The sequence below is a fragment of the Pinus tabuliformis genome, chromosome 1_1 (assembly GCF_031772625.1).
Source record: "Pinus tabuliformis cultivar Carrire ecotype Pingquan chromosome 1_1, CPIR1, whole genome shotgun sequence".
In the NCBI taxonomy this organism is placed as follows: Eukaryota; Viridiplantae; Streptophyta; class Pinopsida; order Pinales; family Pinaceae; genus Pinus; species Pinus tabuliformis.
Genome location: NC_142297.1, coordinates 513933173 through 513949263, shown reverse-complemented (window position 1 = coordinate 513949263; position 16091 = coordinate 513933173). Strand labels below are relative to the sequence as shown.

Sequence of the window (16091 nt, the reverse complement as noted above, 5' to 3'; positions counted from 1 at the left end):
CACCAGATATAAACACATTTACAGCATAATTCCCTATCTCCCCTTCAATATTTCCTACCCATGCACAAAATAGTATTATAGACTTTCAAATGCTTCATCTTGGTATAATCAATACATTGCTAAAAGAAACATAATAACATGAAAAATCTATTGCAAAGAAAAAACTGTTATACAACTTTAATCAGTTTGTTCCACTTTGTTATGCTCAGATGAAGTCCAAAACAATTACATAACAAAGTGTCCATATGATATGCATGTTATTTTTTTAGAAGCTTATGATTGATTCTCCTAGGGGAGATTACTCTTTAACTGGCATTGCATTCAAGGGCTGGCAGTTAAGATTACAGCTGGGCTTGGCATTTTTGGGAAAGATGTAGAATCTTTCAAAATTGTAGCCAAAGTGGTTAAGCTGGCTATTTTTGCCTACACAAGGCGGGACAACTTGTATATTTCTTGATATATATTTGTTCAGTAGTGAAATATAAGATACATCATCTACAATTCACTTGAAGCACATTCCTGTGACCTCCAAGTTCCAGACCATAAACTTTTATAATGGCTATTCTAATCTCTGGGGTCCTCAGCATCAGCAAGTGTCAGAGGATGAGTCCTCTACCACAATTTGGCTTGACAGCTCTTCAGGTTAATTTTGTTTGGTTTATCCTTCGGTAGAATAACTAATTTTTGCATGAAATGTGATGCAGTCTAAAGAGTGTTTGTCTCCCTGACTTTGGATGTTAGCCATGGTTTTGGATTCTCCTTAACTCATCAGCTAGCTCTGGTATTCTTCCTGATCCAAGAGATCTGCTGTTGAATAATTTCAGGTAGTGGATTCAAGTCTTTGGAGGCCTATAAGTCCGGATTCTTCAGTGCTGCTATTAAGCTACAGGCAGGTTATACAGCTGGAGTCATCGCAGCACTCTATGTAAGTTGCATTTCAGCGTTAAATTATCTTTTCCTGGAACTTGGTTTGTTCATGAGGATTGCTAATGTCATTCAAGTTGCATAAAGAAAATGGAGCTGCATTTTAGAAACATGGTGGCTGATGCATATTACATAAATCTTACGTCCTAAATAATAATTTGGAGGTGCATGGTATTTCCATATGCCGAATGCAGATTTAAGTGACTGTTGGTATAGATGGGTTTGTATTAGTGTTTTTATCATTGTTATTTTCTAATTTCAAGGTTACAGTCAAGCCAATACCAAGTTAGTGTATGAATCTCTTATCTATCCTCTTCTAATTATTTTGAGGTCACAGCCAAGCCAATACCAAATTGATGTATGAATCTCTTATCTATGTAGTGTGCGAGATTACTGTCTCTTATGTGTAAATGCTAGTCTCTTATGTGTATTTACGAAGGTACTTATCAGATATGGGGTAGCTTCTTATAGGTATATATCAAGGAACATCTGAGAGATGGGTTTATGTCCATTGATCATATGTTTACCAGGGAGAGGTCTAGCTGGGTGTGAGCTGCTATTTTTGTACAATGATCACATGCAAGTATTTCTGTGTGCCTTTGCAGCTCTCCAATAACCAGGAGTACCCAGGTCACCATGACGAAATAGACATTGAGTTCCTGGGGACAACACCAGGAAAACCCTACACCTTACAGACCAATGTTTACATAAATGGAACAGGGGATGGGCAGGTTCTCACAGGCAGGGAGTTGAAATTTCATCTCTGGTTTGACCCAACTCAAGACTTCCATAACTACAGCCTTCTCTGGACTCCAAGTTATATCATGTAAGCCTGATTTCTGTGTAAAATTCTATGTAGTTTTTGGTTGCATTGCAGCTCTGATCCAACTCACCATGTTGATCTATGGCAGCTTCTATGTAGATGATATTGCTATCCGAAAGTACCCAAGAAGAATTTCATCTACTTATCCATTGAGGCCACTTTGGGTATATGGATCAATATGGGATGCTTCCTCTTGGGCTACTGAAAATGGCAAATACAGAGCAGATTACAGATATCAGCCATTTGTTGCTAAGTTCTCTAAGTTCATTCTCAGTGGCTGCCCTGTTTCAGACTCCACATGCTCAGCCTCATTCTCCAATTCTCTCATTTCAACTGGAACAGGAGGCCTAACGAGCCAAGAGAGATCGAGGATGAAGTCAATTCAGAGAAACAATTTGGTTTACAACTAATGCAAGGACCGAGAACGCTATCCCACTCGCCTGCCTGAGTGTGGGAAACGCTATGCTCCCAGCCTAATTAATGGGAATGATTAAACACATAATCACCACTTGATTATCAAGATGGTTCCCTAGATATAAATTTGTGAGAGACTAGAGTTTGAATCTTGAAAACCAGTCTCTGTTTATTTATGGCCATCTATAATATAGGCCATTGAAGAGTGCTTCTGTATGGGTGTGTAAGGAAATTTTCCATTGCAGCTGGTGAAATAAATTTGCAGCTCATGGAGTACAGATGCCCAAAGCTCCATAGGAGTTGGGTTGAAATAGTTGATTTCCTTATTGTTGGTAATTGCTTGGAGGGCTATGTAAAACTTGTCCGGTGATGTGTTCAGTGCATGAAATCATGGCCCTTGTCACAGCTAGATTTATATACCAACTTCGCAGATTTAAATAAAAATGAATGTTTTATGTCCAGAAGATTCTCTAAATACAGATCTAAGTATGGTTTAAAACCACGATTTGTCATTTGCAGAGACGGATATGGCACCCAAAAGCAGGGCTGCTTCCTGTGTTTTTACTGGCATTATATGATTCATGATCTTTAATACTGTATTGGGTATTGTGATCTCAATTTTCAAGTTTGCGGTGGAGTATTTGAGTGTGAGAATTGGGGCAAAAATATCTGTCATAAACGTTGTAAGTGGACTTGTGACAGATTTAGTTAAATATGAGAAATTCTCTTTAACTAAACTAATTGACTTTTGGCTTTAGATCAGTTAAATAAATCACTCACTCAGTTTTGATTTCTGAAAATCATATCTAATCTGCTGGTAAAGAAATGACAAAATGTATTGATTCCCTGCTGCAGATGTTGCAGCAAAATCAGATTTCAATCGATAGAAGATACCAGGAATGTAACAGGAATGTACCAGGAATGTACTAGGAATGTAACAGAGCTCTTGCGCAGCGTCAATCCAGGTTGCAGAGGCAGACCGATTTCGAACAGGAATGTACCAGGAATGTAACAGAGATCTTGCGCAGCGTCAATCCGGGTTGCAGAGGCAGACCGATTTCGAACGCGTTTTGGCGCGAGGGGAGGTCGTTGTTGTCAAAGAACGAGACGGGGCGGGCCCGCGGTTGGTGGGTCCCGCGCTCGTCACCGGAAACGCAAGGTGGCCGCCGGAGTCCCGTTCCATGGATATGTATGCGCCCCCCATGACGTGCTTGACATACATAGATGGGCCAGCATTTAATACCTAATATATGGTTGGTTAGCCCTTGCCCTCCATTTCAAGCCAAAAGCTATTGAGAAATCCCTTTAATAATCCCATCGGGGTAATACCTCCAGACGAGACCCAATCAATCCTTCAATTTAATTCTTTGGCCCCACTATTATTTGCCCAACTCAATGGGGAAATCCCCTTATGATTCTTGCAGGGGAAAAACTTCCAGGTGGGACCCATGGTTCCACATAAGCTTGAACCTTATCATCTTGACGCTCCTCCTTTAATGGCTATACGCCAATGTTTTCCACAATGGAACCTCTGGCCTGGTGTTTTCAATTACCATTTCTCGGCTTTGTCTACTCCCATATCTTGGTGTTGTTAAGTGACAAATTTCCGTTGAGACTAAAAATGTCCAAGTGTTTCAATTTTTTGTTCGTCCTTTTGTTTGTTCTATAACTTTCGGTCCTTGTTCCTCTGCATGTTAATGCTTCCACTGCTCACTTTGATTCTTCATACACTACATCATTTTGATCCCTCACTGGAACTGGATCATCGATCACTTTTTTGATCAATGATCTTGACTTCACAACTAAATCTAGGAAGAATCAATGGATCCTTATCTTCTTACTTCTCCAAATCACTATTTCTCTCGAGCTTGTACAACCCTACTATGCCTTTTATTATGGGATTTTGGTTTGATCTCTCTCTCTAATATATTGAGATCATGTATTTTTTCCTTGTCTATCTCTCGCCCTCTGTCTGCAACCTCTGCATTGATTCAAATTTTCTTTCTCATAATGCTCTCCCTCCTGAGCTTTGATACCAGCAAACTCCAAAATATATATACACTATACTTGATATTTGTAAACATTGGCTCAAAATTTAAGAGTAAACATGGACTCACATTCCAACACACTTGAAACAAAGTGATCTTGTATTATATATAATAATTAAAAAGACCCTTGGCCTGAAAATACATCATTTGGCCCTCTCGGCCTTATGGCCACTCTCAGCATCTAAGCCACTCTACTCCTCTCCTATGATTACTCTTTATCCTATTTATCCTCTTTTCATTCCATCATTACATATTTTCATACAAATTAAATATTGGAACAAATTTAGTTTTAGATCCACAATTTTTTCAACAAATCCCTATCTCTAGATCTCTAAGTCCACAAAATCCTCTCTTATATCTAACTAATTCTAAAATATTTCTAACTTTCCAAAATACTCTTACAATCTCTCATCTGATTACATCAATCTTCACTTAAATCAATTATGCACAAGTATTCTAGAAACTTAGGAAAAATACATAATGTTAAACAATTTCCCTCATTTAGGGAACCAACTCCCTTGGTAAATGTAAAGACCCCTACTCTAGTCAAACTAAATTTTGACTTGGAAGTGGAATGCTTCTACATCAGATTCCAAAGATGTAAAATATTCATGGTCTCCTAATCACATGCTTTCATAAGCTGATGTAATCCTCTTGGATCCCAAACTTTGACTTGCAATATATTAGTTGCTATGTCATGTTGTTTTTGTTCTACTATTGTTTCTTCCTTCCTTCCTGGTTTCTAGATCTTCTGTTGTAGTCTTCTTCGTTCCATGTTGATGTAAAATCTTTCAATCCAATGTATCCTATTGTCCATTCTCTTCTTCCTTTTGATAATCTACCTCTTTTGAGACACTCTCATGGTTAACTTCCTCATTTTCTCAATTTCTATGTCTAGTTGGTCCTCTTGCTATTACATATTCTGCAAAACCTTACTGTCATTTTCTAGTTGTTGACCTTTACAAGGAATTTGTATTATTGCTATCGTTTCCAACGCCATATCTCTTTGTTCAACAAAACTATATGTCCTCTGCAACATATCCTTGAGCTGCAATTTCAAGTTTTCTTCTTGCTCCAATAACTTCATATTCTGCATCTAGTTAAAATGACAGATCTTCCATAAACACCTCATGCCTTTATATAAGAATTCTTCCATTGTTCCTCTCCATTCTCCTGTTCTCATTTCCTTTCTTGCAAGTTCTATTCTTACTTTTTTGCATTCTTGCAGATCTTCTCCCAAAATTCCTTGTACTTCTCTAATCGAAGTATCTTCAAGCTATCATATTGTTCCTTGTTCTTCCTCATTCTCATGAAAACATCCATTGTTTGTATCTTCATATCCTTTAAATTTTGTCTCTTCGACATAAATCTGAATATTCCTGTATTTCCACTCTTTATTACCAGCAAACACAAAACATTCATTAATTTTAAAAACATGAGACTTTAGAGTCTCTATAAATTCCTCGGACATCTCCTCCTTCTTCATTATTGGGAACATGAAACCATTTGTCAAGCTCTCATCTGCTTCTTTCACTACAACAACTTCTTCCTCAACATACTTTTTGTCTAAACATATAGACTTAATTGAAACTTTATCAACTTCATCAACAAAAATTAAAAATTTCTTTGTTTTAGGCATCTCATCTAAAAAAAATTCTTCCACCTCAAGTTCTTCTTTCGTCAATGCACTTATCCATGGCTTATTCTCATTGTCTTCACAAGACAATTATTTCTTTCCTTCTCTCTCTACAACAATGCTCAATGACTATTATATCTCATTGTATCGAACAAAATCAATGTTCTATCCATCACCTCCAAAAATTCCTGCATTCACACACCAATTATCAGTTTTAAAAACATAATTCTCTTTAGCCTTAATTGATGTCTTTGTCATCATATGTGATGAGCCTCATAAATGGGTAATTATATGGGCTCATTTTACCTCCTAACCTAGTCAAATCAACCATTCTCTTAGCTTATCGTATGATTTTCTGATTACATTTATGCTTATAGAGTGAGTTGAGTTAGTTATTGTGCCATGTGGTACGACATGTATTTAATGCAGATTATTGATGGATTTCAAGGTCAAAGTCAAGGATCCAATGGACAAATGGCAGCAATAACTCGAAGTGGACATAGGAGAGGACTTATAGGAGGGAATTCCCCTCATTTATTACTCCTCACTTCAAATTCCCCTTCATTCAGGTCGAAGTACAAGCAGCCGAAGCATGCACTAGAAGGCAGTTGAGCAAGTGGAGGATGACTGATGATTATATCGAGTTTTGGGAGCCAAGACTCCTTGATTTTAAGGAAGCTGTTGGTAGCTTCATTTTTATAAGTAGAGAGGCCTAGGGCCTCACTAGGGTCAGATTTTTTCTTATGTAAACTTTGCTCAAATTTCGAGCTTATTATTTTTGTGACAGTTTCATGTACTCTTTCTATTGTTTTGAAAATAAAGATGGAATCCTTTTTGAGCTAGCACTGAGTTACCTCAGAGGGTTGAAGCTCTTGGGTTAAGGCCCAATCCAAGAAGCCAAGCTTCTCTTTACTTGTATTTGTATGCCTTGTTTCAGTTTGTAGATTAGTTTGTTGTTAGATGTATTTCTCTTATGGTTAAGAATAGGCCGCTTTTGATGATTTAGTAGTTTGTTTCCATTTGTGCTTTCTGTAGCAGGTTAAGTAGTGATAAAGAGAAGATTTGAAAGGCTAGCAACAGTGCCTTGGCCTCTGTTCCTCCCTCTGGGACCATGATTTGAGGCAAAGACTCTCTTGTTGCCCCAAAAACACAGATTTTCCTCATTCATAGGACTTCTAGTGTTTGTAGCTTTTCAGTAGGTTAATAGTCCATCTTTGCTTTGCTTTAGATCTTCTTCATCATGCTCACTTCCTGATTTGCAATAGTCTTCTTTCATGCTTTCTTTTCCTACAGCATTTCTCATCATTTCCTTTCATAGATCATAGTTTAGACCATTTTTATGCAAAACTTTGTTTTTCCTAAATGCATTCATTTCACTTGTTACTTGATTTCCTTGATTGACTGTCAGTTTCTATGCAACAGATCTCTTCTAGCAGTAGGCTAGCTTATCAGCAATCACACCCTCCATCTGAACCATGCCCTATAGGTCTCCCAAATCTCACCTCAATTCTGCCATAGTTTCCTGCATTTTTCCATATAACTTCTCCCTCTCTCCTTGAGCAAACCCAATCATATTTCTCTCTCCTGGTGATTCATAGTAGACCTTAGGCACCCTAACACCTCATTCCAACCTTCATCCACCTTTTCCACCCACTCTCACACCCTCAAAATAGTGAAAATTTCTCTCGGCCTCCTCTTGTAGGCCTCTTGTAGTTTCCCTGTTTTCCTCGTGTAGATTTCCTGTGTCCTCCTATAGATTTTCCTGTAGGATTTCTTTTGAAGGCCCAGTGTGGAAAAATACTCCAGAAGGCCACGTAAGACCTCTTAGGACCCATCCACACCATCCTACATCCTCTCAAGTCCCAAAACCACCCTTCAACGCCACCTATTCGCTACCATACTCACACACAATAAATTACATGCATGTCAAATTCACATAAAAATACATAAAAATCCAAAAATATGTTTTTTTCTTATTTACTTCCAGAAATAGCATGGTTAGATGTTGTTTACTTCCTTGAGTAAGTAATGGCATTCCTTTCATGGTTTTCATAGTGCTTTCTGCAAAAGAAGAATTAGTTGGTTGATTAGGGTTTACTAGGTTTGCTTTACATTTCAGTCTTTCTCCTTTCTGCAGTTATAATAGCATCTGTAGAGTAATCTTTCTTTCCTTTCATCACATATAGAGCTTCTTCTGGAATCCATAGAAGTTGGCTTGAGCTCCTAGTGATCTTGCGCCGTCTGACCAAGTGACAACCTGCAGTGAGAATTAGTACTTGTGCATACAGCACCAACGCTTCCAAGTTTGTTACGAACTACCGGGTTTATAAGAGTAAAGTAGGCAGCCCAGGAGTTGCAGTATTATTGTTGCAATACTAGTGCTCACCAATATGATGATCCTTAAAAGACTTTTCCTGGACATGTTCTTCCTTCTCACTTCCTCTGAGGATTGATCCGTGCTCAAGTTCATAATAAACCTCCATCTCACTCTCAACTGCTCTGAGTTATTTTTTCATCCTAGCACGCATTTTCTGTCTCGATTTCTTCTGCCTCATTAACCAGCCATATCCCTCATCTCATGACAACTATCTCAAATGATTGAGTTATGCCTTCAACTCAACCATCTCTCTCTTGAACTCTTCATCCCTCATACTCCTCATGCCAACTTCCTTGGCATTCTTCTTTATCTTATTGTGAGTTCTCCTCGAACCATGTGCATCACTATCAATAGCCATTTCTTCTTCTCTAAACAATCTTTTTCCACCTATGAGCTGCAGCAAGCCTCTTCTCTCTCTCTCTCTCTCTCTCTCTCTCTCTCTCTCTCTCTCTCTCTCTCTCTCTCTAGGAAGTTCTACGCACAATCACTATGGAATTTCCCGCAACAAATTATACCCTACTCTATATGTTTAAAATTGTCCTCTTCCTCCAGTCCTCTGTATTAGAACCTCTTCATATTGTTTCTTTAAGCACGTCTGATCCTCAAAATTCAAAAGTTGTTGGAATGCTGCATCTTCAATTTCTCACTTCCTCCTATGAGAACTTCTTCTATCATCACCTCAAAAATCCGTATGTTATTGGATTATGTTACAATCCTCCCTAAAAATATTTTACTTTATGGATTCTACCTCTCCTTGGTCTGTTATCAGCAAAAAAAAATTTATAAAAATTTCATACCTGTGTCAAGATCTTCTTCAATAAATTCTTTGAATATGTTCTTCATGCTCCTCTAATCTCAAAAAATTATTCTTAGCTTCTTCTTAGATCAAATATGTTCTAATTATTCACAATGTAGACATCCTCCATATCCTCGACAGACCATGTCTACACAAAACTTCATTCATAATCATTAATTTCCTATTCAAATTGAAAAGATTTTTTTTTACCTCAAACAAACTCGAATCTGCTGCAACTCTTCTTCTACTTCTTTATCCTAAGAGTTTCAAAGCATTCTGGCTCTAATAACACATGATGCAAACCCAATTTTGATTCTTCTATGCACAGTCCTAGTCCTGTATAAAAAAGTGCTTCTTTCAACCCTCAAGATATAAATCCATTTACATCTAACAGTGGGAGGATTTGGATTAAAGTGGGAGGAGCCAAAAGGGTTTCATGCCACTTTATTCTTTAATATGACAGGACCTCCATGGCCCTTCTGTTTTTTTCGACTTGACTTCATGACACCATCCCCAATTATCACACTATTATAACCCGATCCCTTTTCCTATTCTCCAGCAGTGAAGCTTCTCTTTTCTACTCCTTGTGACCATGCCTTGGGATCAAGGCTTATAAAGGCTCGGTCTCTAAAGTTAGCCTCTTCTTAATTATTTGATATTTGATGCTCTAGATAAAACCTTTGAGGGTGGGCCCACTCTCGACGTTATCGCTTCCACTATGGTCCCTTTTCTAACTTCTCTGACTTCCAATATTTCAGGCGTGGACCACTTGCCACATTGGCTTCCACCAATTCTGCCCATCTATATTGTATAGTCATTCTACATTGAGTTCCAAACCTTTGGCAGACCCATAAGACACATGAGCCTACATCACATAGCCCCCTCCAATTCAATCTATGCGCTATTGGGAAATCCCTTTAATAATATTTTTGGGGTAATACCTCTAGATGGGAGCCAATCAATCCTCCTATTTAATCCTTACAACCCACTATTATTAGCTCGACTCAATGGGGAAAGCCCTTTATGAAGCCCTACAGGGAAGAACTTCTAGGTGGGAGCCATGATTCCACGTAAGCCTGAACCTTATCATCTCAACGCTCCTCCTTTGGCTACACGCTTTTGTTTTCCGAAATGGAACCTCTAGGCCAATGTTATTAATTACTGTCTCTTGGCTCTATCTACTCCCCTATCTCATTATTGTTAAGTCACAAATTTCTGTAGAGACTAAAAATGTCTAAGTTTCGGAACTTTTCGTTGGTCCTTCTGCTTGTCCTATAATTTTATGCCCCTATTCCTCTACATGCTAATGGTTCTGCTGCTCACTTTGATCATTCGCACACTATGCCATTTTTATCCCTCACCAGAAATAGATCATTAATCACACTATTGGTCAATGATCTCAACTTCACAGCTAAATCTAGGAAGAATCAATAAGTTTTTGTCTTCTCACTTCTCTAAAGCGCTATCACTCCTGAGCTTGTATAGTTATGTTATGCCCTCTATTACAGGTTTTTGGTTTGGTTTTATATTTTGAACTCTGTCTGCGACCCCTGCATTGATTCAAATGTGCATTCTTGGAACACTTTCCCTCTTGAGCTTTCATTCCTGCAAACTCCAAATTTTATATACACTCGACTTGATAGTTGTAAAAAATGGCTTGGAATTTTACAGTAAATAGGTAATCACATTCCAATACACTCGAAATAGAGTGATCTTGTATTATATACAATAATTAAAAAGATCCTTGCCCTGAAAATACATCATTTGGCCGTCTCGGCCATATGGCCACTCTCTACCTCTAAGCTTCTTTACTCCCCTCCTATGATCACTCTCTATCCTCTTTTCATTCCATCGTTACATGTTTTCATAAAAATTAAATACTAGAACCAATTTATTTTCAGATCCACAAATTCTTCAAAAAATCCCTATCTCTAGATCTCTAAATCCACAAAAACCTCTCGTAAATCCAACTAATTCTAAATATCTCTAACTCTCCTAAATACTCTTGATATCTCTCATCTGATTACATAAATCCTCACTTGAATCAATTATGTACAATTATTCTAGAAACCTATGAAAAATACATCAAATTAAACAATTTCACTCATTTAGAGAACCAAATCCTTTGGTAACTGAAAAGATCCCTACTCTAGTCAAAATACATTTTCACTTGGAAGTGGAATGCTCTTGCATCATTGATCCTCTCTTTTAGTCTCCACTTTGAATTCTAACTACGGTGACTTTAGAGAGGGTGGTTTACTTGACATCGAAACATGGCTGAACCAAGTGGAGAGGAAGAATCATGGTTACCAAATTCGCCATAATTGAGGTGAAAACAAAAAACAAAAACAAAAAAAAATCATTTGATTTGTATATTGTATAATTCGAGGAAATTAGATTTTCTTCCTTTCAAAATTCCGCTTCATTTGAAAACCTATGTTTTATAAAAACATTCATTAGAAAAAAATGATTATCTTTTTTATTGAAGAAAAGTAATTACAAAATCATGGATATTTCACTATATATTCACCATCATCACCTCATAACCAAAATAAAATAAAATAAAAGACATGTATAACCTCCTCATTTTTATCAAGAAAAACCTCCTATGCTTAGTAAAACATTTAATCGTATCACCCAAACTATCCTCTATCCAAGCTCTTACAAAAAAAACATGTATCTTATCTACCAGACAGAAAATTATTTTGGGAACTTGTTGTCGCTGCTACAACACCCTCCAAAATTTTAGCCTACATCTAAATTTCACAGCATACTTTGACCTTGCATGTTTTCATTTCTAGTAGTAATTAGAGTCATTCTATTAGTATCCTCTGAGTTTTTTGGTCCCTTTGTGAAGAAAACCAAAGTATCGTCTTTTGGCATGGGAAGTGTTGAACATCACATAAGTGGATTTATGGTTCATCTCAAGGGGTTATTTTGGTGATAATGAGTCCTATTTATCATATAGATATGTATTACACTCATTCCCAAAGTTTTATGCATTGTCACACAAGTGTCATCATTGTCATCACAAAGTACATCCTAAGTGTCACACTTGGAGGAGGTTGTTGTATTTTTATCGCATTAAGGGATCGTGTTTTTCTTGTATACTAAATGATAAATGGTATGTTGTCTATTGCTCTGAGTGTGTGATCATGTTCAAGTTTTATCCTTGCTCACTTTTACCTCATTGATCCCACACTTAGTCAAAATTTTGAAAGTTCCTACCTGATCAACTTGACCTCAATCAACCTCCTCGAACTATGCACTGTGTAGTGTCAATAATCAATTTTATCCCTTGCCTCCTGGAAATATGAAATGTCTAGTTCCTTCCTCCAAGGACTGTAGATTGCACAATCTCAATTCGCAACTCAGGTCCCTTGACCTCCACATCTTCAAAGTTCATCCTCCCAATCATACTTCTTATGTGCACTAAATAGTGGTAAGCCACAAGTTGTGATCTTGCCTCCTATAGTTGCAGAATTGCACCATCCCTAAGCCTCTCTCTCTCCTATAGTGTGCATTGGAAAATTTTAAGGCTCAAGACTACCTCACTGAGTTCCCCAACTATGCAATCCTCTTTCCTAGGCCCCCAGAACTACACACTTGTAGTCTGAAGATTCAATCCATCACTCTTAGTCCTTGGAAGTGTGCATTTGTTATGAAATGAACTCACAAAAAGATAGATGAATGCCTTAGAAATAAGCCTCTTCGAGGGGACAACCTCCTTTACATTACACAAATGAACAATTCTTGGATCATACAAATGACAAGACCTCCTTTCTATATATAGGAGTCTAAGGGGTCATAATATAATCAGAGCCGACATAACAATAATAATGTAAGGGCACAATAATAACAATAGTGGGCTTCTATGGGGCACAATAGTAACAATATGGGGACTACATGGGTACAACAATATAATAAGGGGGTTGTACTAATAACAGTAAGGGGTTACACTAGTAGTATAGGGGCCTAACATGCCCCTCTCCTTCAAAAAGTGTTGTCCTCAACGCTTGAGTAGTTCTTGATGCTTCTGTATAAAATTCTTGTCCTCCCATGTGGAATCTTCAGCAGGTAAGTTCTTCCACTTGATGAGATACTCTGAAATTGATCGATTTCATAGCTGCCAGGTTCTTGTTTCTATGACTGCTCCAAGTTCCAATATGATTTTTCCTTCCTCTTCAAGTTCTGGCAATATTGTTTGAATTGGGATCTTTTTTAAATTTTAAATGAGTGGCCACACTTCTTTGTCCTTCTTCCATTCATCCCTTACTTCGTTTATCCAACCTAGTTGGATAATAGAAATAGCACAAAACAATGCTTCCACATCCTCATCCTTTCTTGAGAGTGCATCTGCAACAAAATTTTGCTTCCCTTTTCTAGATGGTGTCAAAGTCATAACCCAACATATTTGTGACTCATTTTTTCTGTTCTTCTAAAGATAATATTTGTTCTAAAAAGTATTTAAGACTATCATGATCCATTTTTACCTTCAAATGTATTCCCATTGGGTAAGGTCGCCATTTCTTAAGTGCATGTAGTATTGCCAACATTTCCTTCTCATAAATAGCTTGCTTGAGATGTAGTCATAAAAATACCCAATCACCTACATCAAAACTTTTTTCACTGTGATGTTGATCTACCTGTTGTTTCATTTGATTCTGCACCAAAGTGGTGTTATCATTTAAAAGTTGGAGAACTTGTTGTTGATGCTCGATGTGATCTTTCACTGCTTGAACCTTTTTCTTCTTGATATGTCCTTCTATCTTAAGAGTTTGAGGAGTGGTAATTTCTTCCAATGCTTTAAAGATATGGTCGGATTCATTTCTTGATGCTCGATGTGATCTTTCACTTCTTGAAATTTTTTCTTCTTTATATGTCCTTCTATCTTGATAGTTTGAGGAGTAGTAATTCCGGCCAATGCGTTACAAGATATGGTTGGATTCATTTCTTCTTTCTCGATGTGATCTTTCACTTCTTTAACCTTTTTCTTCTTGATATGTCCTTCTATCTTGAGAGTTTGAGTGGTAATTCTTGCCAATGCTTTGCAAGATATGGTCGGATTCATTTCTTCTTTCTCTGGGGTTGGGTCCTAGCATATATCGTCTTCTTTTGATGTTTCTTGATCCTTTTCTTCCTCCTCTTCATACTCTATGTAAAATAATTTCTTCTCCGCAGACTTATGACCTTTAGTGCATTTTCTATCACAATTGTAACAAAGCCCTTTTTCTTTTTTTTCTTCCAATTGCTGTGGTGTAAGTCTTGTAGGTTGTGGAAGGCTAGGAGAAGAAAAACTTCCATAATTATAGTGATGAGTGGTGGGATCCCTTGTTTCCATAATTTCGCTTTCAAATTTTCTTTCCAACTCGAATGCCTCCTCCAATGAATCATGTTCCCAAAAACGAACCTCATGTTGAACGTTATCCTTTAAAGTTCCTATAAAGACATCAATCCTTTGCTTCTCTGGAATATAATTTGCCCTTCTATTCAATTTTTGAAAGTCCTCAATGTGCTCTTCCATTGAACCCTTTTGTTTGAGATTTATAAATTGGCTAAAGAAGGATTTTCTCTTTGTATCCTCATAATGTGCTATCATTTCCTCCGTGAAAATTGACCACGTAACAAGTTGTTTACGAGAACAAAGCCTTTTATACCATAAAAATTGATCTTTTTCTAAATATGAAGATGCAATACATACCTTCTATAATAGTGGTACACCATGTAGATCAAAATATTTCTCCATCTATAGTGTCCAATTTATCGGATCCTTGCCATCAAACTTCCTCATCTTGCTTTTTCTTGATTTTAGGAGCTCCATATTGAAACTACTATAACTCTGTACTTTTAGACCTTTAAGTTCTGAAATTGCGACCTGCAGTAGCCCTCCGTGTCCTCTTACCAATGCCTCAAGCCTGATCCAAATTGGATTCTCCAAGGAAGAGTTATGCCAAATCTCCCATGGTGACCTGATTATAGACTAGTTCAGTAGAGAGAACTTGTACGACGTGACACGTGTCACTGTTTCGACCTTTGGATCTTAAAAATGTACACAAGAGACTATAGCCCATCCTCTTTCTATAACTTTTTATGAAATTTCAATCCGATTCTCAGAGAGAAAGTTATGACAATTTTCCCAAGGTCACATGTTTGGAATCTAATTCGGGGGTCTGCAAAAACCCTAGCTTCCTCAGACTATATCTCAAAAATATAGCGACACATGATCTATAATTCAGAGCCAATGTTCAGACCGATTTCATCTCAAATGGGTTTTTTTTTTTAAGTTTCTGAAACTTCGTAGCAAAATAGTTATAGTGAAAATCCCACGATGACCTGTTTGGAGCAGTGAAACCCTAGAATCCACAGCTCTGATACCAAATGTTATGAAACCAGCTCACAAAAAGATAGAAAAGATAGATGAACGCCTAGAAATAAGCCACTTCGAGGGGGCAACCTCCTTTACATTACACAAATGAACAATTCTTGGATGATACAAATGACAAGACCTCCTTTCTATATATAGGAGTCTAAGGGGTCATAATATAATCAGAGCCGACATAACAATAATAATGTAAGGGCACACTAATAACAATAGTGGGCTTCTATGGGGCACAATAGTAACAATATGGGGACTACATGGGTACAACAATATAATAAGGGGGTTGTACTAATAACAATAAGGGGTTACAAAAGTAGTATAGGGACCTAATAAGTGTCTATGAGCTTGCTATAAGTGTCTAGTTCCTTCCTCCAAGGACTGTGCATTGCACAGTCTCAGTTCGGAACCGAGGTACCTTGACCTCCACATCTTCAAAGTTCATCCTCCCAGTCATACTCCTTATGTGCAATACATAGTGGCAAGCCACAAGTTGTTATCTTGCCTCCTATAGTTGCGGAATTTCGCAATCCCTAAGCCTCTCTCTCCTGTAGTGTGCATTGGAAAATTTTAAGGCTCAAGACTGCCTCACTGAGCTCCCCAACTATGCAATCATCTTTCCTAGGCCCCCATAACTACACACTTGTAGTCTAAAGATTCAATCCGCCACTCCTAGTCCTTGGAAGTGTGCATTATG

The 16091-nt window shown here is 37.6% G+C and overlaps 1 protein-coding gene across 1 annotated transcript; it reads left to right on the top strand.

Moving 5' to 3' along the window:
- The first annotated feature begins 275 nt into the window (after positions 1–275).
- On the top strand, positions 276–2437 carry LOC149214041 (putative xyloglucan endotransglucosylase/hydrolase protein 32). Its single transcript, XM_089389268.1, has 5 exons — positions 276–356; positions 513–642; positions 825–925; positions 1530–1750; positions 1836–2437. Exons 1-5 carry the CDS (start codon positions 276–278, stop codon positions 2155–2157), a joined length of 855 nt encoding a protein of 284 aa, XP_089245394.1. The 3' UTR covers positions 2158–2437.
- The last annotated feature ends 13654 nt before the right edge of the window (positions 2438–16091 follow it).

What these genes read in the sequence shown, in the direction of transcription:
- LOC149214041 (XM_089389268.1), top strand. Translation starts at nt 276, where the DNA reads ATGATTGATTCTCCTAGGGGAGATTACTCTTTAACTGGCATTGCATTC. An exon ending in GAGTCATCGCAGCACTCTAT is followed by an intron (nt 926 to 1,529) that starts GTAAGTTGCATT and finishes GTGCCTTTGCAG; the next exon opens with CTCTCCAATAACCAGGAGTA. An exon ending in TGGACTCCAAGTTATATCAT is followed by an intron (nt 1,751 to 1,835) that starts GTAAGCCTGATT and finishes GATCTATGGCAG; the next exon opens with CTTCTATGTAGATGATATTG.